At 43.8% G+C, this 23,849-nt stretch overlaps 3 protein-coding genes across 7 annotated transcripts in view; 1 reads left to right on the plus strand and 2 right to left on the minus strand.

Annotated features, from left to right (window-relative positions):
* Nucleotides 1-178: 178 nt before the first annotated feature.
* Nucleotides 179-5,847, plus strand: TM2D2 (TM2 domain containing 2). The gene is made up of 4 exons (XM_032329028.1): nt 179-535; nt 1,333-1,420; nt 3,475-3,590; nt 4,765-5,847. The coding sequence occupies exons 1-4, from the start codon at nt 309-311 to the stop codon at nt 4,976-4,978; spliced, it is 645 nt and encodes a 214-aa protein (XP_032184919.1). The 5' UTR covers nt 179-308; the 3' UTR covers nt 4,979-5,847.
* A 726-nt stretch (nt 5,848-6,573) lies between these two features.
* On the minus strand, nt 6,574-17,007 carry HTRA4 (HtrA serine peptidase 4). The gene is made up of 9 exons (XM_032329021.1): nt 15,959-17,007; nt 15,443-15,542; nt 14,478-14,682; nt 13,218-13,412; nt 12,757-12,789; nt 10,931-11,045; nt 10,466-10,523; nt 9,954-10,049; nt 6,574-7,693 (listed from the first exon to the last, which is right to left on the minus strand). Exons 1-9 carry the CDS (start codon nt 16,437-16,439, stop codon nt 7,528-7,530), a joined length of 1,449 nt encoding a protein of 482 aa, XP_032184912.1. The 5' UTR covers nt 16,440-17,007; the 3' UTR covers nt 6,574-7,527.
* An 8-nt stretch (nt 17,008-17,015) lies between these two features.
* PLEKHA2 (pleckstrin homology domain containing A2) overlaps nt 17,016-23,849 on the minus strand; it is a 73,678-nt gene continuing 66,844 nt past the window's right edge. For all 5 annotated transcript variants that reach the window (XM_032329024.1, XM_032329023.1, XM_032329026.1 and 2 more), the window contains 2 exons: nt 21,069-21,146; nt 17,016-20,649 (listed from right to left, as the gene is read on the minus strand). In XM_032329024.1, coding sequence (XP_032184915.1) covers nt 20,287-20,649; nt 21,069-21,146 — 441 coding nt within the window. In that variant the 3' untranslated portion in view covers nt 17,016-20,286. The remainder of the gene's footprint in view (nt 20,650-21,068; nt 21,147-23,849) is intronic.

Consider the following 23,849-nt stretch of genomic DNA (forward strand, 5'->3'; position numbering starts at 1 on the left):
CTAGGCCCGCCTACTTTGGGCGTAGAAGAACCTGATTGGAGGAAGTACTAGAAGGAAAAGAAGGCGGAGCGCGAGACCCAGAAGCGGAATTGAGGAGCAGAAATGAAGGGCAGCCCCGCCCCCCTGCGCAGCCTTTTCTGATTGGCTTGAGGGCGTTGGGCGGAGCGTCGAACCGCGCGCCCATTGGCTATTTTGTGGCGAGGAGTCCGGCTCCGCGGAAAGGCCTAACCCGGCAGGGCTTGCTTGGGTCGAATGTGTAGGCTCGGGTTTGTGGTTGAGTCCGGGTCTCCGCCACTGGGCCCGGGAAGATGGTGCTGGGTGGTTGCCCGGTGAGTTACTTACTTCTGTGCGGCCAGGCGGCTTTGCTGCTGGGGAACCTACTTCTGCTGCACTGTGTCTCTCGGAGCCACTCGCACAACGCTACGGCCGAACCCGAGCTCACATCCGCTGGCGCCGCCCACCCCGAGGGCTCTGCCGGCGCTCCGAGCTGGGAATATGGCGACCCCCAGTCTCCAGTCATCCTTTGCTCTTACCTGTAAGCTACCCAGACGTCGAGGCAGAGATGGAGATGGGGCCAAGGATATATGGGTGTTGGGGTGGGGGAAGGGAGGCTGCTTTTTTTTCCCCAGACCCTCTCCTCCTGAGGACCTGACAGTCAGCATGCGGGAGGTTAATTTCATCCAGGTTTCTCACTCCTCTCACCCATGCAGGGGGAAACCTTGTGTGTCGGTGGCAGATCCCTTGGGATCCCGAAAGAGAACTAGGGAGGAGTGACATCATATAGTCTCCGGCAGAAGGGTACGAGGTTGTGCCTTCTCTATCCTGCTCCCTTTAACGAAGGAGAATCCATTGTAGGTGTTCACTATGAGGCACAAATAGAGGAAATGACTTGTCCTTGCCACGAGGCACTTTCTTTTAGAAAAACAATATCCTAACCGTTGCAGAACCGAGTCATTTTTAACATCTCTTTTTAGTCCGTGAGAAAAGGCGTTTGGGAAATGCAAAGAGAACTGGGAATCCTTTGGCTTCGATTTTGTTCCCATTGTCTTGTGGCTCCTTGCCTAGGAAAGGGAGAAAGCCATAGGAGAAGTAGAATCCACGTAGAAATAGGACCAGAAACGCTCCCCTTCCCCAGTAAAAGGATCATTTGGATGGCTGTCTGTTTGACCTGCTGTTCTTCAGTCTGACAGCATCTCTTGCCTTGGGGATCAGTCAGAATTAAACCCTAGAAAACTTGAAGTGCCTCTTGCCTGTTTTGATTATATGCACTTAAACAGCCATTTGCAAAAACCATATGAGAATGACAGTCATGATCTTACTGGTGATTTACAGCCCTGATGAATTTATAGAATGTGACGACCCAGTGGATCATGTTGGAAATGCAACTGCATCCCAGGAACTCGGTTATGGTTGTCTCAAGGTGGGTTTTCATTTTGTTTTATAAGCAAACTCTTCCGTAGAGAAATAGTACTGGCCAAATGCTGTTACAACAAAGTATCAGGGATATGAAGTTACCTTCCTATAGACTTAATTAGAATGACTTCCTGGAAATTTCCAGCCTGGCCAGCATCAGTGACTGATCAAGCCATTTCATTTCCTCAGGAAGGAGTGTCTGTGCCAAAACTACCCAGGTGCACAGACCAAACTGTCTTTGCTTCTTTGGGCTGATATTGACTGATTTAAAGCTATTATGTCACCTCCTCATTATCCTTCAAGTATGCACTTTCCTAAAAGAACAAAAGAAAGGCTTATGCACTTTTTTTTTCCTTTGCTTATGCACTTTCTAAAACCAATAATGGACTAAGCTGCATCTTTGTTACACATGCATTTCGGGCAAAGCTCCTTTTGCCAATGATCTTTCTTTTCATAAGGCAAGCATTTTCCACCATGTCCTTAAGAAATAGATGGGGCCTATCAGTATCTGCCTTTGTAGAAGGTTGTAGTATTCAAGGAGAAGCCTTAGGTACAACGGCCTCTTGGGATGGAAGAAAGCCATTCAGTTCCATTAATAACATCCTAGTTAGTCTCCCCAAAACCAGTGAAATTCATGTACCTCCCCATCATGCTGCATAATGCAAGTCAAGATTCAATCAGTTATAAGAGACTTAAGGGAAAATATGGTTTGTACTAAATCAGAGACAGAGAAATAAACCTGAAAGTAATAAGACCAAAAGGCAACTCTTAATGCAGTCATGTGTAAAGAAACATTTTCAATAAAATGAGATCTTGATGTGTGGATAATTATCAATGAAGGTTTTGAAGGTTTGAGTAGCATTGTATAGAGATCACTTTTGTCCATTTTTTTTTTTAAGATTTATTTATTCATTTGAGAGAAAGAGCAAAGAGGGGAAAGAGGGACAGAGGGAGAGAATCTCAAGCCAACTTGTGTTGAGCGCAGAGCCTGGATGCAGAGCTCAATCCCCATGACCCTAAGATCATGACCTGAGCCGAAATCAAGAGTCAGATGCTCAACCAAATGAGCCACCCAGGTGCCCCTGCTTTTACCTATTATAATTAAAAACTGAACTATTCCTGTTAGGCCACTCAAGCTGCCACTTTCCCCAGAAGTCCTAGAGGACCAGTACTCAAACACCTAAATCCCAGGGGAAGTATGATTTCCAGCTCCCTTCCCTTTAAGGAATGCACCAGTGAAAATAGTAGTGAACAACTTAATAAGGTGCCAGTGGAGAATGTACAGCTGTGCTTTCTCTGCTAGAATTCAATTACATAAATGGTCAGAGGTCCTGTTCTGAAATTTTTTGCTGAAATTTAAACACACAAAAACATACTACAGATATCTGATAATCCCACATTCCAAAAAAAGTTCTGGGGCGCCTGGGTGGCTCAGTGGGTTAAAGCCTCTGCCTTCGGTTCGGGTCATGATCCCAGGGTCCTGGAATTGAGCTCCGCATCGGGCTCTCTGCTCAGTGGGGAGCCTGCTTCCTCCTCTCTCTCTGTCTGCCTCTCTGCCTACTTGTGATCTCTATCTGTCAAATAAATAAATAAAATCTTTAAAAAAAAAAAAGTTCTGAGTCATGATATTCTGAGGTCTTTTCCTAATTATGTTCATTTATAATATATATATAGAACTTCTAATACACATTGATTTTTTTTAAATACCCATTCCCAAATGCTCAACTATGTGCTCTTTCCTGTAAATACAGGATAATTAAAATATTGTGTCCATCTATTCTAAGTGGTGTTTAATGAAACTGATTTTAAATTTTTTCACCATATTAAAGAAGCTAGTTACAAGAAAAAAAAGTTTATTTAAAACAACATACAGTTAGGGTGGAATAATTTAAAATCACTTGAATCACTAAATTCCTTGCTCTTGAACACAGCCTTACCCCAACTTTATTAGTACAATTATTGTCCTGAGTCACCTCTTATTAATGAATATAAAGATCTGTTTTGTGTAACTTCTTTGGTAAGTTTGGGTTGTTTTGTTTTGGTTTGGTTTTTATGCCACAGTTCGGTGGGCAGGCCTACAGTGATGTGGAACACACTTCTGTCCAGTGCCGGGCCCTCGATGGGATTGAGTGTGCCAGTCCTAGGACCTTCCTGCGGGAGAATAAACCTTGTATAAAGTAAGTGTTACTTTGAATGGGGTAGTTGGTACTTGGATAGAGGTAGAGCTGTTTTCCTTGTCATCTCATGATGCGACTTTTTCTTTTATCTTAAGTGTTAAAGGGGCAACATGATCACTACTGCGCATAATCCATGGGCGGGAGTGATGTGGTTACAAACAGAGAGGACACTGGACTTATGAGACCAGAGGCCATAAGTTCTAAGTGTCTCTTTCATCAACAAGCTAAGTGTCGGTAGAAGACCGGAGACTTTGTCCCTCACCTACAAAATAAAGGAGCTAGACCAGATGATCTAGCTCCAAAATTCCTATGGTAGACATAAATCCTATAAAAATAGTCTTAATGTTTGAGGAATGAAGGTTTTATTCTTGCTTTCTTTATTTCTTTAAAGGTTTTATTTATTTGTCAAAGAGAAAGAGAGCGAGAGCACAGGCAGAGGGAGAAGCAGACTCCCTGCTAAGCAGGGAGCCAAATGTCAGGGTTTATCCCAGGACCCTGGGATCAAGACCAGAGCTGAAGGCAGATGCTTAACCAACTGAGCCACCCAGGCGTCCCAGAGAAATAAAGGTTTTATTATGACAAGTGTGGATCTCTCTCCTGAAAAATAAGTTTATCTTAAAGAATTAGGGTAAAATCTGTAAATTTTGCTGGAAGGCACAGCATGTATTTATATCAGTTGCTAATGGAGTCCGTGGTGTTTGATGACAATATTAGAGCAATTGTAATTGAGTGTCATCACAGTACATAAGACCCAAGTCCTTACTGAAGAAACCTCATTTTTAGTCGCCACAAACAATAGAAGGGTATACAGAGATCAGTGCTCATCTGAGGAAAGACCATGACATTTCCATAGAGAACTGCATTCAGAAGTGCAGCCTCAGGAAAGGTGCCTGAGTGAGGGAGAGCTGCAGGCCCAGACTCTACTCCTCCCAGGATGCCTACAGAGCACATGTGCTTGATTAGCTCTTGTCCAGTCCAGTCAGTATTTGTTCCTTTATGCGCCTAGGTAGTACTCTTCTGAGAGCCTAGGCCAACTAGAGATTTTCTATTTGGGGAGGATGAGAGGCCACAGAGGGACCGCTACATTATCCTTTCACTTGCATTAAATTCATTAGTCCTTAAGTGTTTTAATTTTCATGTGGTAAACATCTTCCTCTTCATTTGTTCTGTCTAGATACACGGGACACTACTTCATAACCACTTTACTCTACTCGTTCTTCCTGGGATGTTTCGGAGTGGACCGTTTCTGTCTGGGACACACTGGCACAGCAGTGGGGAAGCTATTGACACTTGGAGGACTTGGGATTTGGTGGTTTGTTGACCTTATTTTGCTTATTACTGGAGGGCTGATGCCAAGTGATGGCAGCAATTGGTGCACTGTCTACTAAAAAGAGCTGTGGTCATGGCCCAGAGAGGCATGTCTTCTGAGTTCATCTCTACAGGCTCAAAACTTCCTTGATAACAGACCTGACCATTACTTTACTTCTTCAGAGGGAATGGGTTTGGTTAGGAAGGTTTCTTTGGACTCTGGGTTTTCAACCCAAATTTTATCTTGCAGACTAGAAATGACAAACAGTGTTTGGGAATCAAGTGTGTACCTTTCCTCACATATAAAATATAAAGGACAGTGACTATCTTGTAAGTTGCAGGGGTTTCCATACTGTATTTCTATACATTGCTGTATCTTCAGTACATTGGAGCAAGTGGACCCAACAAGATGGGCAAAGTGAATATTTTTAGGTGCCTTTTGTGACCCTGAATCTTCATGCAGAGGAGATGTGAAGCCGAACCAGTGAAGATCTTCAGCAGAAGTAAAATGGCCATGGATTTTAATACTCACTGAAATTCTGACTTTCTGAAATTAAGTTGTGGAATAAATTTTGCCAACCTGGAATGCTGTTTGGTATTTTCAGTAAGTAGAGTGAGACTCAAAATTCTGTATGTTTTGCTAAAAGCCAGGCATTTGAAATGAACCACTCTACTAATAAATCCTATTGTTACATCATTATTATGCTCCAGAGGCGGTATATGCAGTACAATAATTTCATTTCATTTATATTTTGAAAGCCCAACAATAATCAGGTATGTCTGGGGTAAGCTCTCCTCTTGACTATCCTATCTAAAAATTAGTTATATACAAGTTCAGAGAGCCTATGTTGTAGGCTGGTTAAAAAAAAATCTTCTACAACTAATATAAAATTATTCTTCACAATTATGTTAGGTAAGGTGAAAAGTGTCATACCTTTAGGGCAAAAAGGAAAAAAAAACCAACATTCTTACTTAAAGGACAGAATTACCAAGAATTGGGTGGAGTTAAGACGTGATTTATGGGGGCAAAAAGAACACATTCTGTTAAAATAAGCATGGTACCAGAAGTTTTCACTGTGGGCTACCGGACTCAATTGTTTGGAAGAAGAGACAGCCAAGCTTTTGCATTCCCAAATCACTGGCAATAAAAGGAATTGTTCTAAATTGTAAGTTCTGAGAAACCTAGTTCCCATCCTTTGCAATTTAAGTTGAAAAGAACTCTTAAATATGAAGTAAAAGGAGGACTTTACAGACAGGTCAAACAAAGAGCCTGATATTCAGGATAAATTCTAGAAACAAGGTAGAACTACTTAAAACTTGGTCTCCTAATTTAAGTTGACATAAGAACCAAGAATCACAGTTAAATTAACACTGGATATGCTCTATCATTATGAAGCAGCTTTTCTGAAAGCTTCAGCTTTATTATCCCTGATTAATATGATTACTGTTCTTATATTATTAAATGGTTGACAAATGTGTAAAAATTAAAACAGATTATTCTGTCTTGAAAATTCTGTACCACATTGACCTTAACCTTGTTTGTAACAGTAATAATTGGTAGATTCTTATCCATAATGTCTGTACTATAAGTATATAGTATTTTTTAAATTGTTGGAGGTCATGAAAAAAACCAGACCCCCTCCCCAGGAAAAAATGCACATAAATAAAATTTTGCATAGAATTTAAGATCCCATATTTTAAAAAACAAAAATAAAATACTGACTTGTAAGAGAAATCTGGAAAACAAATTAAAATCTTACCGAAGAAAATAAGATCCTACTCTAAGCCATCCTGCCTCATCTCACACTTTTCAAAAAAATCTTCAGAATATTCACAAACCCCATCAAAAGCTATTTTCTTTAAAAATACCAATACTTGGCAGCCTTCAGGCTGAAAATCCCTAATGTTGCCAGGAGGATGAGCACAGGTAAAAAGGTCATAGTCTGTAAATTATTGAAGGATCTGTCCTATAAAAGAAGCCCTCTCCTACTCAAAGCTTTTGGAGACCACTGCCAGGGTGATCATGAGAACCTAGTGTTTCTCTGTGACAATCTGCCGTTGTCAGTTTGAATCTGATTTACAAATAATGCTCATCCTGCACATCTACAGACCCTGGCCAAATGTGGTACAACCTGGAAAACTAATTGAAAAAAGGCAGTGTTGGGAAAAATTCAATTTTCCTTTGCACTCTGGATTCAGGTTGTTTCTTCATATTTGGTAGGTCTGTTCGTGTGTGTACATGTATGTGTGTGTACACACACATTTGTGTTATATCCAGTTTGTGGCTACAGAGAAGTTTTAAAATCCACAAGTGTCCTTCTGTCAAGGTTAAATTAGAAACTGCTTGTTTTTCAGTTGTTTCCTGTGTTGAAATAAAATGTTATCAGCTTCCCAGACTTCCTGGCACCATGTCCTTCACTTGCTTTAGTGGGGCTTCTTAGCAACATTTGAGCACCCCAATCTAAAGATCCCTAAGTGTGTGTGTGTGTGTGTGTGTGTCTGTATATTTTAAAGCATTCATTTTTCTTAAGAAAGAGACCCTAAAACTTGTTAACTTTGGCACATCTCCAGTACAAACCAGGTAATATAGTGTGGTTTTGTTAGATGATTTCTCTTTAAAGGAAGATACTTAATTGATTATTTCAGGTGTGACTGTCAGGAGCAAAGTTTGACTTCCTCGACGAACCATGATGAAAAGGGCATCATTGTCCTTAACAGCTTCAGTAACATCAGTTGTGGTGGTAACAGGTTGCCCATTTATGCTGACTATTACATCGTGGTCTCTCAACCCAGAGCTGGGAGAGGGAGAAAAAAAGGACCATGAAACCAAGTTTTACTTGTCCCCGTTTAGAATTTAATGTCTGTCTTTTATGGCACTATCTTGCTGTCATTTTTTTAATGATTTTATTTACTTATTATTTATTTATTTTTCCCCATACAATTGTAATCTGATCAGTTCGGTTTTGACAGCCCACTTACTTGCCCCATCTCCACCCACAACATGATAGCTCTGCTTCCAGTTAAGTCAAAAACCAGTTATGCTGTCAAGTCTAAATATTCAAGGTTCTGGTTCTAGGCTCCTTTTCCCCAAAGTTGTGATTATATTCTGTCTCCAATATATTTGCTTCACACAGAATATATATTCTAGAAACAAAAAAACACCTCCAAACATGAAACACTTCAAAAAAATATATAGCCAGGCTGATGATTTCTCTTAAAGTCAGTAATGGGCAGGAAGAGGAACATCAGATTAAATGATTCCAAGTGACTTCAAGAAAGCAGTAGTCCCACATTTCAATGTTCATCCAAATCACCTGGCGATCTTGTTTAAAATGCAGATTCTGATTTAGTGGTAGGGCCTGTCATTCTACATATTTTTCTTTTTTCTTTTTTTTTTTTAAAGACTCATTTATTTATTTGACAAACAGTAAATGAGCTGGGGGAGAGGCTGAGGCAGAGAGAGCAGCAGACTGCACACTAAGCACAGACCCCGACTCTGGACCAGATCTCACAACCCAAGATTATGGACCTGAGTCTAAGTCAACTGTCGGAGGCTCAACCAACAGAGTCACCCAGGTGCCCTTCTGCCTTTCTAAAAGAGCCCCAGGTGATGCCGTGCTGCTGATCTACAGACCACATTTGAGTAGCAAGGACCAGGATACCTGAAAGAAATAGCTTTAGCCTTGAACCAAAAGATAAAAATAAAGGGCTGGGAGGAGGGCAGGAAGCAAGAATATCTAGGAAGGCCTATGATGAGCCAAATTTAGTAACACAAGACCTAACATTTCGCTATTAACAATTAGTACCCCGTAGTTTCTTTCCCCTACTGAAAAGAGTTGTCATAATATCAAAAGATAATTGAGCTTTGAGAAACAAAAGTAGTGAGAAGTATGCTCAAGTGTAAGAGAGGGACCCAAGAGAATAATTGTAGGACAAACCACCTCTTTCCTCAGTAGTTAGTATAAATGTTTAAAAACAAGAGTAAATCAGCTGGAGCACTTCTTTGATGAGCTGTTTGAGCATCTGCTTTATTAACATTCACTCATTCAGTGCTGGCCTCTAGTTCAAAGGAAAAAAGTACCTAAAACACGTTCTTAAGCCTTTAGCCCTCTGAATTTTTCCTATTCTTTTTTTTTTTTTTAAAGATTTTTATTTATTTATTTTGAGAGAGAGAGAGACAAAGTGAGAGAGAGCATGAGAGGGGAGGTCAGAGGGTGAAGCAGACTCCCCATGGAGCTGGGCGCCTGATGTGGGACTTGATCCCAGGACTCTGGGACCATGACCTGAGCCGAAGGCAGTCTCTCAACCAACTGAGCCACCCAGGTGCCCCCCACCTTTTTTTAAAGAATTTTTCCTATTCTTAATAAATAAGATATCAAGAGTAGATTCGGGAATTCCTAGCAAAACTGATTTAAAACTTTCGCTATTAACTCATCATGAATTCCTGAGCTATAAAAAACCCATCCCCTTCCCAAAAAAAAACCACAAGTACACAAGTCTAAATCAGCACTGTCCAATAGAAGTGTAAGGCAGGCCACATATGTAATTTTAAATTTTCTGGTAGCCACACTTTTTAAAACGATCTTTATTTTTGAAAATCTCTCTAAAAACAGATGAGGCTCATTTTAATAATATACCTATTTAAGTCAATATGTGTATTATTTTAATATGTAACTTTTTAAATTATTAATAGGTATTTTAGACCGTTTCATTTAAGTTTTTGAAACCCACTAGAAACAACACACATCTATTGTGCTGCTATACAACATCTTAAACAATGCAGTTGATTAAAGTTACAGGCAGTCCTTCCAAAACAAAAGGCATGTCTCATGGAAAAACTTTTATATAGCTTGCCTCTGTTTTGTTTTTTGTTTTTTGTTTTTTTACTTAAATAAATTAAAATTAAATAAGATTCTGTTCTTCAGCCACACCAGCCACATCTCAGTGTTCAATACCCATGTGTGGCTAGGGTCACTGTACTGACTTGTGCACATCTCGATCTGACACACATTTACCATGGCATGCTGGGTGATGGGTCAAGGCCTGAGCTCTTACCTTTCAGCAGCTGTTCCTTGAATCACCTCATACACAAAAACCCCAGAACTCACATCAGGGAAATCTGGATCTTGCCTTTTCATCTCTTGAAGAAGGCTAAGAAAAGTGAGAAAGTTTCCCCAGAAGGTTAAGAAACACAATGAATTCATCATCTGAGCCCTGGTCAAAACCTCCAACTCAATAGGTACTCTTGTGTGTTCTACTGAAGGCTTCAGGCAGCCACTGAGGATTCTATCAGGCCAGTTGCAATTATTCTTCCCTGGGGTTGGGCCGGTTCTCTACCAAAGCCCTGAGCCACTGGACATTATAAGCTCCATATAGCCACAGTGAAAGAAGCTAGTGAAATGTACCGTAAATGATTCAGGCAGAGGCAGATACCTACCCCGTGATAACGGGGCCCTACACTCACAAGAGTAGCCAGCCGGAGCCCACATGCTTTAGATTCCCTGTTAAGACCTGCTCTGCCTTTTGCTTCTGAAAAACAGCCCAGACATACTGAAACCCCTGCTTACTTCATAGTGAGAGGCAGCATTCGCAGACCGAGATACTTCTTCTGTGAAAGAGCCTTTCCTGGAAAGGAAAGTTATAGGGTATTACTAACAACAAAACTTCTTTCCTTCTGACAGAACTTAAAAGACAGCGAGTCATGGAACATCCTTACTATTATTATAACTGCGCTTTCGGGCTGTCAGCCATGAAAATGTGCTTCAGAGAACCTTTGTCGCTAGCACGGACACTCCTCCCATCCACCTCCCATCTCCAACCCATGGGTTTCCCTTCCACCATAATCCACGTATTTCTGGGTACAACACGCGCACTTTTGTGCCCAGTTCCCCCCTATTGCCACCCAAACCATGGTGATAAGAGCTCAGTACCAGGGACTCAGTATTCTACACAATCCTAATGGCGGCCTCTAGAACAGATGGAAGGCTCCTGAGAAACACAAGAGGGGAATAAAAAGTCATAACTTCCCTCACCTTTCAACTGGCGCTCATGGAATTCTGCCAAGAACTGTCGAATTCGATCTGAGGGAATCGCAAAGGAGATTCCTGCAGTCACCTTCAATGTATTTATGCCAATCACGTCACCATCCTGGCAAGGGAGGAGACATCATTCAGTCGCCAAGTCATGCAAACCGACCAGGACAAAACCAGGACCGGCAGAGGAGGGAGTGAAGCTAGTCTCTGAGGCTCAGAGCACAAGAGGGGCTAGAGGAAAGGGGACTTCCTCAGAAAGCAGTGGATGTTACCCTTATAGGAACCTACCCATGTGCAGATCCCTGCTGAGGATATTTTTTCTTTTAAAGATTTTATTTATTTAACAGAGGGAGAGATCACAAGTAGGCAGAGAAGCAGGCAGAGAGAGAGGAGGAAGTAGGCTCCCCGCTGAGCAGAGAGCCCAATGCGGGGCTCGATCCCAGGACCCTGAGATCATGACCTGAGCCGAAGGCAGAGGCTTAATTAACCCACTGAGCCACCCAGACGCCCTCTTGCTGAGAATATTTTTTAAAACCTGAGTTCATTTTTTCCTTCCTCACTTTTAAAAGTGAGCCAGTTTGTATTTTGACACAGATAAGAGGACAAGGAGTACTTGCCTTTTCTCCTCAAATGAAACTAAAAATAAACATGGAAAAGGCAAAAAGCTGTTGGATTTTCAGCAACACTTCAATGGAACTCTTCAGAGTTAGCTAATTAACCTCAGAGAACAAAGCTCTACAAGGCCAAAGCTATGAAGTGGGAAACACTTTCCTCTTCATGCACTCATCACCCTTTAGCCTCTGTTGGGTAATGGGAAGGATAAAAAATGAGACTTCTGCTCGTATTAAAACACATACCATAATTCAGTAGGTCTGGTGTGTGGTCGACAATTTGCATGTCAGCCCTGCTCTACTAAACTCATTGTCTTTTTTTTTTTTTTTTAAGGATTTTATTTATTTGAGAAAGAGTAAGAGAGAGAGCGTGAGCACACACAGAAGGAAAGGGAGAAGCAGCCTCCCCACCCAGCAGGGAGCCTGACGCTGGGCTCAATCTCAGAACCCTGGAATCATGACCTGAGCCAAAGAGAGATGCTTTACCAACTGAGCCACCCAGGTGCCCCTAGTAAACTCACTATTAGAGAAAGCAGGCACAAGAAAACTATATGAGTAGCATTACTATGAGTAAAAGAGCGCTCAGTAATTTCACTTAGTTCAACCTCCAAAAAGCAAGTATAATGTGTAAAGAACGGAAAACAATCAGCTCAAAGGGACTCAGCGTGATCACAGACTACGTGTCAAACAGCACTGCACTTTATGTTTTCACAGGTATTTAAGCAACTAGAAACTCTCGCCTTTCCTAGAGATGATGAGCAACATCTGAGAATTAAATACATGACAGGGATGGATTCTCCCTGCGGCTTTTCTCTGTCAGGACTAAAACCCCAAAAAGACCACGTCATGTAGTTATTAGCACGTTGGGATGCGGGACAGTTCTTCCCATACAGGAGCCTGCGGTCTTCAAGGGTAGACATTACGTAGCACAGTGGGTCATCTGACTTACATTTTAATTTAGTGCCCCGAGCTTTTGTTAACTTGGTGATGAAAACAGCATGGCAAAGAGATGTCAGTAAGCAAAAGTAAATGATGATGGGTAAATGATGATAACCCTGCCACAGATCTTAGATCTTCGCTAACTATTTACCTAAGATGCAATCATAGAAAAAGCATCTCACCAAGATCTCTACACAAAAGTGACATCCTATTCTGCATCGTCAGTCTTGGAAAGTTGGGAAGAGACATGAGACAGCCAGGAAAGTGGCCACTTACCAAGTTCACCAGAGGGCCCCCAGAATTGCCGTGCTGAAGACGGAATTTGAAAAAATCATCAGTGCTTTTCTCCTTGTCATTTATACATGGTTCCTAAAGAGGTTTACCCAAAGCAGCCAGCTCTGGTGAGTCCCTGTTCCTCATAGACATACAAAGCCTCACCCTTGTCATCACCAACACTGAAGTCAGTGCGAGTAACAGACAAGACCCAAAGAATCACCACCTTCTACAGCAGAGGTGACCTCAATAACAGACCCAAAGAGACTGCTCAATATTATGGATGCCGATGGTCACATCAAATGGGCTAAACTCTAACAATATGGCATTCCATCTCTCCAGTGAGTGTCTAACTGAACTCTGGACAGCCCCAACAGGTCAAAGGGAAAAGAGGGCCTTCTGACATGTTCTCACTGTCCTGCCAGTACATTATGGGTTGAGGATGGCCCTCCCGAGTAACTTACGTTAATTATGGCATCCGTCTGGATATAGTCCATGTCTGAATTCTTCAGCCCCAGCTCTCTGCTCCCTCGCTGTGTAGAGCTGACAATTCCTGCTGTCACTGTGTTCTGCAGAGAAAATGGGCTGCCCAAGGCTACCACGAACTCTCCAGCCCGCAGGTCAGAGGACCTGCCCAGCAGCAACACAGGAAGGTCAGTCTGCACACAGCCAGGAGGGGTGGGAGGGACAGAGAGATGAACAAATCAAGAATATAATCAACCAGTTTATTTGTGTAGAACACACATATGACAAGGTCTCGGTCATTTGGACACTTACAAGACAAGAATCCCCCACCCTCTCACATAGGTTCTGTAAGTGCCTGATGCTTCTTCCTCAAATTCCAGCAACCGTGACCTCTCACTTGGTAAGATGATAAGGATCATCTCTAAAATCTAAAATTATTGTTCTGTAGAAATTACTGTAACTAAAGGACCAGTGAAGTCACTGATGAACATACACTGACATTAGCAATGCAGCACGATACCAGCTCAAAATTTTAACTTTTTAAAGATTATTTATTATTTGAGAGAGAGAGAGAATGACAGAGAGAAGGCAAGCACAAGTGGGGGAGGTGCAGAGTCCCCACTAAGCAGGGAGCCCAATGTGGGGCTCAACACCAGGACTATGAGAAAATGATCTGAGCCAAAGCCAGACACTTCAAGACTGAGCCACCAGGCACCCCCCCAACTCAAAATTTTAGAGTCAAAATTAAACCACAAACAGAAAGGAGATCACCCAGAGCTGTGCTTCTCAAATTTTAATGTGTACACGAATCACCTGGAGATCTTACTAAAATGCAGATTCTGATTCAATAGGCCCAGGTGGGATCTGAGATTCCGCATTTAAAAAAAATTCTCAGATAATGTCTGATGCTGCTGATGTGCAGACAAGACTTTGTGTAGCAAGGACCTCGGAGTATTCCTCGGCAGCTCTGAATCCATTGCCATCATTGCTAGTATTCTAAGGCAAGCAAAGAAATAAGTTTCCCAGAAGCATCTGTTGAAGGAGGAGACTGGATAGTTAATAGAAGTTGTTAGGGATATACAGACGGGCATAGCAGAAAACAAAAGAGTGAAAAACGGGGGGGGGGGGGGGAAGGAAACTAGAAAATAGCATATACCAGGTAGAAAAGATGTGGCATGGGAACAGGGATGGAGCAGAAAATATCAGCAAACTGATGGAAATCCCCAGATGTACAGACTGACTTGGTCCTGCATACTCACATTTGGCTCAATCTTAATCAGTGCAAGATCCAGTTTATGGTCAATGTCTTTGACAGTGGCTTCATATTGGACCCCACTCTGGAGCTCCACCTGGATCCGATGCTGGTTGGTGAGGACGTGGGCATTAGTAACAATGAGACCATCCTCAGACACTATGAACCCAGAGCCACTGGACGCAGGAATATCCTTGTTGCTAAGAGGTGACCTGTCCCAGCAAAACCACAGCATAAGCAGAGGGCAGGAAAATCTCGGGATCCATCCCAGTCTGGGAACACGGAACCTCTCATTTATCAAATACAGCTCCACCACAGTTTTCTCAGACATTTTACTATCCCCTGTCTGTGTTTTCGTTCTCTCCATGTCTAACTGGTCTCTGCAGGTTCAGCGCCCTAGCCATCTCTTAGGAACCACGACTGAGAGCTGAGTCCAGCTCTCCTTTTCCAGGGACGACCCCCTCCCCTCCTTCTTCAGCGCTGGTCAGAGAAGCAACTCTCTGCTTCAGAGGCCTCACCTAACCATACCACTGCAGACGTGGACCTGGTGCCACATTATTGAGGACCCAGGCGGGGAGGGAGTCAAAGAAGCCTGGTTCCAGCTTGGGTTCCACTACTAACTGGCCTTGTAACGCAGGATTCCCTTCCAGGCAAACGAGGGACCTGAGCAAGGTCACCATCACGATGCCTTCTGGCTCTGACATCGGGCCTTCCGTTTTGTCCATGTGGGACGAGGAGGAGAGAAACCCCAGACACCTAATTGCAGAGGAGTAGCCCCGATTTGGAAGTCACAATCCCTATGCTTCCGCTCTTTGGCTAAACCACCCTGAACAGAGTATACAACCCGCTCGAGCCGCGATTTCCTCACAGCGGGTTTTATGACTAAACGATGCCTAGAAAGGGATCCGGAGCAGGTGAGCTCTCAGAAACAGCCCGCTGGGGTAGCTGGCGGCCTCGTCCTGCCTCCTTTACCTGCGGAACAGCTGCAGGTGAACCACAGACGGCGCCACCTTCTCCACCACCTCCGCGATGAAGTTGTACTTGCTCCGGAGCCCGCCCGCACTCCTGGTCCCTGCGAAGAAATGCTCCATTCTTGGGGGCGGTGGGCGCCCCGCTGCTCGGCCGGACCAGGCGTCATATCCCAAATCCCCCGGGCTCTCGCCTCCTCCTCTCTCCTGTCCCTCCCTCTCCTGGGTGTATTCGCCGCCACCCCGCAAGGAGACGCCTTGAGGGAACCAGACCTGTCATCCCGGATGGAAAGAAAAACAGAGAAAAGAAAAAAGGGAAGACGCCATTCAAGAGGCCTGGGGAGGCAGGCGGGAAGAAGCCGCACGGGAACTGGTACGGAGACACCTCGGACGGAAAGAAAACTGGGAACGGGGAGTTGAATCGGGAGGCAAAGGCGGGAAGCCCGCGGCGAACCGCGCGACCGCGGCGAGCGGCTTCGGGGACTTGCGAGCCGTCTGAGTGCGCGGGCGCCGCGCTCACCTCGACCCGCGCAGTCGCCCTTCAGCACTGGCAGGGCGGGGAGCGCGCCTCGGAGACGCGCGGCGCGGTTGTCGGCGCGCAGCGCGCACAGGCTGGGGTAGGTGCGCCCGTCGCTGCCGCACACCGCCGCCCCCGCCTCCGGGCAGCCGCACGTGCCGACCCAGGCACGGCGGAGACGCCGGGCGCTGAGCGGCGCGCGACACTGCAGCCCCGGGGCGCACGGCCGGCCCAGCGCCCCGCCACAGTCCTCGCCTTCGGCCGCCGCGCAGACGCGGCAGCAGCGGCAGCGATCGAGCACCGGCGTCGACCCTGCCGAGCAGGTGGGCAGCGGGGGACAGCGCGTGGGCTCGCAGACCCTGGGACAGGGCAGCAAGGCCCTGGACCTCCTAGCCTCGACTCTGGGCACGGGCAGCGGGGGCAGCAGCAGCCACAGCAGGAGGAGTCGTCCCGGCACAGCTGGTCGCAGCAGCGGTCTAGTCATCTTGCCTCTTCCTTCTTCACTCTCCAGTTTACTTTGGACCGGCAACTGCTCTAAAATGAGCAACACTTTCTCCCGGCTAGGTGCCGCCTCCGTCACCCGCGAACTTTAAGGAGCAGAGCCTGGCAGACCTCTCCATATACACACACACCCTTATCCCCTAGCACATGTGCCCGCCCACGCCCCAGGGCCAGGTCCACCCCACGCAATGAAGAGAGGTCCCCAGCCCTACCCTGTGCAAGGACCTACCTCGGGAAGTCCAGAAAACCAATAATGGGGCAGACTGACAGGAGAGATCACCCACCCACGGACAGAAGGTCAGCGTTAGGAAAACACACACCATATTTCAGTATTTCACATGGTTTTATTACAAAACAAGCAACAAAACAGTTTTAGAAAATTATTTTTTGCTACATACCAATTAGGAGATCACATAAAATGAGAAGCGTAACAGTTTCCATGCACTCAGCTCAGTGCTTACAGTGAGTGCATTTCACAGCTGAAACATACTGGTTCAAAACACAAAATCATGCCACACGTTCATAAGCAGTGGAGGGAGAGGTCAAACAATATATTTTCGCTAATATTAGCTTTATTCAAATTCTACTTAGTACAAGTGACTGTAACTGACTGCCGCACGCAATAACATAGAGAAAAAAAAAGTAAGAAAAAAGTGATGGTGGTAGAAAAGATTTGCTAAACTGTCCATTTTTGACATGTTCAAAGTTTATAAACATAAACAAAGCTCATTTGGGAAACTCAATTTCCAAAACGGTGTTATTGGTCAACAATAAAAACAAACATCAAATCCCACGCTCAATTCTACTTAGGTCCTTTTAGCCCGTATCAGAGCACAATTATTATATTCAGCAAAGAAAATAAACCTTTTGCTTCAAGTGAACTATAAAGCTGGACCTTCGCTCTGCTCTTTCTCACGTGGGTGAGCTCAGCATTCTACTCAGAAATAAACGTATAACTTCTGATATTTTGACCTGAGACTACTCTACACCTTAGTAGGTTTATGATGTCTCCCAGGATGCAAAAGGTCCAACAATGTTTACGAACCACCAAGGGATCTTGAGTAAGCAAATCCTTAAGCTCTCAAGAATAGGGGATGGTAAAGAGTTCAATTATTAGGAAGATCATCTGTAATACTGTTAAATAAACTGAGTCAAGACCATTTCGAAAGTCTTAGGAAAACAGCACAACTCAGAGAAGGTTTTTACTCCACAAAGAAAATGCAGTACCTTTTTGGTTCTTTTTTTTTCCCCCCCAAACTCAGATTTATTCCAAAGCCTATACATTTAACTACTAACCTATACTGCTTCCCTGCCCTATTTTTTTCATCTGGTTCCATACACATTTAAAGCCAAATGCTTCGACTATATATGAACTATCTTTGGCTCACATGTGCAGTGACATTAAAAAGTTGTGATGTGAAATTGGCCAGAAGGTAAGAAATACGGACACAAAATTCTGAAATAAGGTTTGGGAATGACAATCCTTACAGACTTCACTGAAGATAATTCTATTTATCTGGTATTGGAACTAGATTAACAATGTTTCCATTTGGTATTCCCAAGTATTTGCCAACTAGAGTCCTTGTTTTCCCCCTCTTTCATAATAATAATATAATCTAGATTTATACGTATGTTTAACACATCCTAAATAGACCCTACTGAAATAAGGAACATTATCAGCTTACTATAATGGCCAATTAATTTAGCAGTAGTATTCTAGCAGAGAGTTTATTTAACAAAAGAGAAATGGGTACATTTTCACAGCTTAAACACCAAAAGATGACAGCTTACATGAGTTAGGGAATGTTTTAAGGGATCTCAAAAGTTCCTAACTTATTTTTGTTAGTGCAATATTTTGTACTTTCTCTGATCTATCTAGCCAAAGAATTTTCTTGAGGAAAATCTGAAGACAAAACGAGAGACAAAGAGCTTTAAGAATCTGAAATGCCTACTTATCAGGCTACTTAAAGCTGTAACCTTGGTCACCCATAAATAACTCTCAAGCCACAAATTTCTGATGACAAAAGTCTACAAGAGTCTGCAAAAAAGAGGACAGAGAGAGAGAGAGAGAGAGAAATCCAGTACTACGTGTCTTTTCTACCAGAACCGCTAGGCCAAAGAATTTAAGTGAAAAAACAGCTTCAATGCAGTGTAGTCAAGAAAAGTTCTCAACATGACATGGACTTCAAGGAAATTACACTGCCGGGAAGGAACAAAGATTTCTCTCACGCCCCTAAAGATTTCTGATGACACGTTTTTGCCTCTGTATTAGATCTAGACATAAGGAAGGAGAAGGGATTGACTTAGGTAAAAATGCATCTCTTGGTATCTTCCTCTAGTCATTAATTTTTAATTTAAAGCTAATTAACTGATCTAGCTGATAAAAGGCATAGACAGAAATGAGTTAGTTTTTCCTCTCCCTTTAAGGAATCCTGATAAGTTAACAGTTCAGCACGTAAGTTGGACAAATTCTCCCAGGGACCCTGGAAATAGTATCTTCTTGTCAAATGAAAGAAGGTACACCCAAAAATCTGGGTGGGAAGTGCCATCTATGCTCTACCTGGGAAATCTCTAGTCAGCAACGCAGAGCCTCTAAATCAATGTTACTATGCACAGTTTCTATTTACTAAAAATATAAATACCGCTCAAGATTATCTTTGTATCTCTTCATTGTTAAGTACATGGAACCTTATTTAGGGTTACAAGGTTTGATCATGCAAGTCCGCAAAGTTTCATTCAAAGGGCAACAGAAAGAGTAGAAAGAAAGCAAATCCACCAGGGTTTATAATATACAGCACTTAAAATTAGACTACATCAGCCCACTGAATAGAGTTATGAGGTTAAGGATTCAAGAAATCTGTGCTGAAACAGACCTTTTCTTCTGTCTGGAAAACACAGATCAGAAAAGTTTATCTGGATGAAGTTTATTTGGATGTCCGTCTTTTCCCAGGACCTACCCTAAAGCAATTCTAACACTCTAAGATAGAGATCTGATCTCTCACACAAGAGAATTATCCTACACTTATCAACCCTCCGAACTTCCAAATAATGCCCTAGTGATGGAAATGTCTGCTCTATTCTCAATAGTCGTGACTTTTAACACCGATAAACCCATCCCCAGGGCCTGACACAGAAACTGGGGGGGCAGGTCTGTCACTCACGTTGACATTATTTGGGGTCATAGACAAGAACAGAATAATTCCCAGAACTGGCCAATCCACTGAGGTGGAATCTTTGCCCATACCTTCAAACAAGATCTCTATTTCTTCCCCTCTGGAGGTCCCCTGGGAGGCTCTATCCTCGTAGACATTCTGAGAGCTACCTGCCGCCCCCCAAGATTTTAACACCTCCCCTCAGAATGTATCCCCAGCAAACCAACTGGTTTAGTTACAACCTTCCTACCTCACAGTCAGACCTCAGCCAATAAACAGGAATTAGATAAACCAGAGGACTGGCCCGAGATTCTATGCCTGGCCTGGGAAGTAAAGGAAAAAACTACAATTAGGATGAGGAAATACAACTTGGTTGGGGATGAAATTGTACTCCCAACCTCCTCTGACCAGGAAGATCTTAGGGCAAAGTAGAGGCAACCTGCTCTCCACTGAGTGTGCCCACAGGTCTAACCTAGTTTCCAAGTTAAATACACTATATTTGTATTTAAAACAAAACAAAACAAAAAAACCAACAGGCCAGCTGAATGGGCCCCTTCCACCGAGCCTCCACAGGAATATGAGTGCCAAATGCTCTCTGACTGTCCTCCAAAACGTAAGGAAACTGAGTGATGGCCTCCTTTTCTTGAGTCCTCCCCCCTCCCAGGACACCGTGCCCTATCACACATCAGAAGTCCGTATGCTCTCGTCATCAAGGCTGAACAGAAATGGTTTCTCCTTGGGGTGCTGGGGCTCCGACCTGTGCCTTATCCGGGAGCTAGGTAACACCCCAGAAGTACTGCTCTCCCCAAGTCGAGGCGTGAACAGAGAGTCCCCAGGAGTCTCTTCAGCTGGAAGCAGCTTGTCCCCGGCCTGGGGGACAGGGGTCCAGGGTTGCCAGGAGGAAGCCACAGAGGGGGCTTTGCAAAGAGCTTTTTTCTCTTCCACAAGTGGCCGCCCCCTGCACAGGACAGAGTTGGGCCCCCCCGAGAGGCCGGAGCTTCCAGAGCGAGTCAAAGAAATGGATCTAGAAAAGGACATATCCTACAAAAATAAAAGGGAAGGGGAAAAAATGGAAAATAAGACCTTTCCTGACAATGTTTATCCCAAAGCCCCAGGAAGAGCACCCACCCAGAATCACCCCCTCATAGGTCCAGGGCACTTGTCTACAGAAATCAGGTCTGACCAACAGAATTCACTCCAGATGTGTCAAGGTCTGCCTGGCAGGGAGATGGGTAGAACACATCACAGACTCTGTCTCTTTACTCAGTCCTACCTCACCTCTTTCCAACAACCAAAAAAACAAACAATTAAACTTTGTGTAAAAACAAAAGTCAGTAGAAAGAGAAAACAAACAGGACAGCCCAAGGCTTCAGCTGCCTCACCAAATAAAACCTGCCCCCTCAGAGAGACTCCGTCTCTTAAGTTGACAGTGACCATGTACCAGAAAGGAAGTGACTTACTCTGGGGTGGCACTTGAGGGCCTGGACAGCTGCCCCGATCTCCTTAATCCAGCTGTGCATGTCTTCAGGACTGTCCGCCTGCAAAACACCCACAGCACTTAGGGAGAAATGTTTGGCACTATGATTTTAGCTCGCAAAGTCTGTGATTCAATTCTCAGTTTATGAAATCACACCATTAGAGCTGGAAGGAGCCCAGAGACCATGTCGTCCAGTGGCTGTGACTTGTGAGGACATTTGTTTCCTGAAAACTCGTATATGACACCCTATAAATAAAACAACTCAAGCAGAGCTGCTCTGCAGCAAGGCAGAGGCCGTCCCTGCTGAAGCCCCTCACCCTGTCTGGAACACAACGGGTTTCTACAGAAAAGAAAAATGAAGCCCAGAAAGCCAAGCTCAACTGTAAGCTCAAGGCTTACAGTTGGTCTAGATTCCAGTTCTCCTGACTCCCAGTCCAAGCACCTTTCTACCACAGCCATCCAAAGAGAATAATCCCTTTTTCAACTCCAGTCCTGCTAAAGCCAAACCCTCTGCAAATCCTCTAAGATACGTATTATCTCCAGTAACAAGGCTTCGTTCAGAGCACAAGCGACCTGGGTCTGTCTGGACTCCATCCAGGTCTGAAGAGTCGGTAGACTCAGAGCACCAAGCTTACCCAACAGGAAGGGCATTGCTGCGCCGTTAGAAAGCAAAGCCCCCAGAAATACCTACCGACCCCAGAAGGGGGCAGCAGCAGCACTGTGAAGAGAGGAAGGAAAATGAAATGGCCAAGCAGCAGCAGGTGGAGCCCTCGGGATTCTCAGGGCCTTCCAGCTTTACAGTAGTTGAGTTTAAGGGAGCCTAGCAAACGCTTGCTGTGGCCCTACTCAGTCTTACACGTGGCATCGGGGCCAGGCACAGAGATGAGACCAAGACCAAACCCCTGACCTCCAGAAGTTTCCCTTTGGTAATCTCTCTCCGCCCCCTTGCCATCCCCTAACAGTCTTACCCCAAATCACAAGTGTTCACCTGTGTGCCTATGCAAGGTGTATGTAAATGCCACCCTCCTGCCCGCAAAATTCTCCACATAGGCCCCTCACTTTCCCCATCCCCCAGATGATTCTTTCCTGTTGCACTGTATCAGAATAAAACCACAACTAGTTTTTTTTTTAATCCTCAAAGTGCCGTTCTGTCATGCCCAAACAAACCCTCATTAGTTAGGTGTGTGCAGAAGACACTTAGAAAAGAAATGGTTTCAGGGATGCCGGGGTGGCTCAGTTAAGCCTCTGCCTTCCACTGAGGTCATGATCTCAAAGTCCTGGGATCGATCCCCCCATGGGACTTCCAACTCAGAGGGGAGTCAGCTTGTCCCTCTGCCCCACCCTCACCCCTCCCCCCCACCCCCACCCCCTCCCCCGCACCCCCCCCTCACTCTCCCTCTCTCAAATAAATAAATAAATAAATAAATGTAATCTTAAAAAGAAAAGAAACCGTTTCACATGCTGGCATACTGGGTTAAGTGGGTATAAAAACAACCTGAACATTTCTCTCACACGTTAGAGCTGCAACTTCACCTGTATTCTCTCTCCCCGCCCCAACCCCTGGGCTTTTCCCAGTTCTGTCACATCCTGGTGATTGGTTTTCCAAGAAAAAGACAAATCCATCCCTAGTTCAAGAAGATAAACAGGATGAGCTGTCCAAGATTCTTCCAGAAGTTATTTTACTAATCTCAGGGCTAGCCTGTTCCACAAGTAGAACCACTAGGAAAATGCAATGAACCCATTTAGATAAAGCAGTTTGAACAGAAAGTATTAGTTATTGCTGTTGTTATTATACGAGGGACACAAATGAAGCCTTAAATTCTCACATTATATATAAATTCCGACTATATATATATGTATATGTATATTATATATACATAGTAATATATAAAAAATAAATTACAACACTATATACATAATGCATATAAATATAAAATAAATAATATAAATGAATGTTATATTAATATATTAATGTATAAATGTATATTATATAATACATAAATATATATTATATAAATTTATATAAATAAATTCCAACACTATATATATACATATATAAAATATACATATTCTAACATTATGTATATATATATGTAACTGGCCTCTCCCTGAGATTTTTTTTTTGTTTCCTCATACTCAAACCACAAGTAATTCCTGCCTAAGAATCAAATTGTCCAGATGAAATAAGATAACCTACTTGGCTACTTTGAGTTGAATTAGATAGAGGTAATTAAATTGTCCACTAGTAGAAAAGCATTTCTCAAAGGTTTTCCTTCTAGGGAGACAGCTGATCTGGTAGGAGGAAATGTCAGAAGACCTGGAGAGATGGAGATGGGAACTGAGGGAAAGACAAATGTCTCCCACACCATACAGGAGCTCCGGCATTTTCATGAAACAGACCACGCGATCCCCACAGTGATAGCTTCCAGGTATAAAGCTACTTCATCCCCCACCCCACAACCCAAGCACAACACAGTAGCCTCCATGTCAAATGCTGCCTTACAAGCCACAAGCCAACTGTCTGACTATCCTTTGAGACCCCACCAATGCCCTCGTACATCTCTCCAGGGACCCACCACACCACGAGCCTAGCAGTCTTCACCCCAGCCTCCATCTAGCAAGGCGTAAAAGAAACTGAGTGCCACCTGACTTAACACCTGGGGAGTCAGACCCAAGAATCACCAAGAATCAGACCCTCTAAAACACATTTAAATTGTTTCCAACTTCCCTATCATATAGTAATGCTGCTATTCATAACTTTGTG

This window comes from Mustela erminea, chromosome 21 (genome assembly GCF_009829155.1).
Source record: "Mustela erminea isolate mMusErm1 chromosome 21, mMusErm1.Pri, whole genome shotgun sequence".
Classification (NCBI taxonomy): domain Eukaryota; kingdom Metazoa; phylum Chordata; class Mammalia; order Carnivora; family Mustelidae; genus Mustela; species Mustela erminea.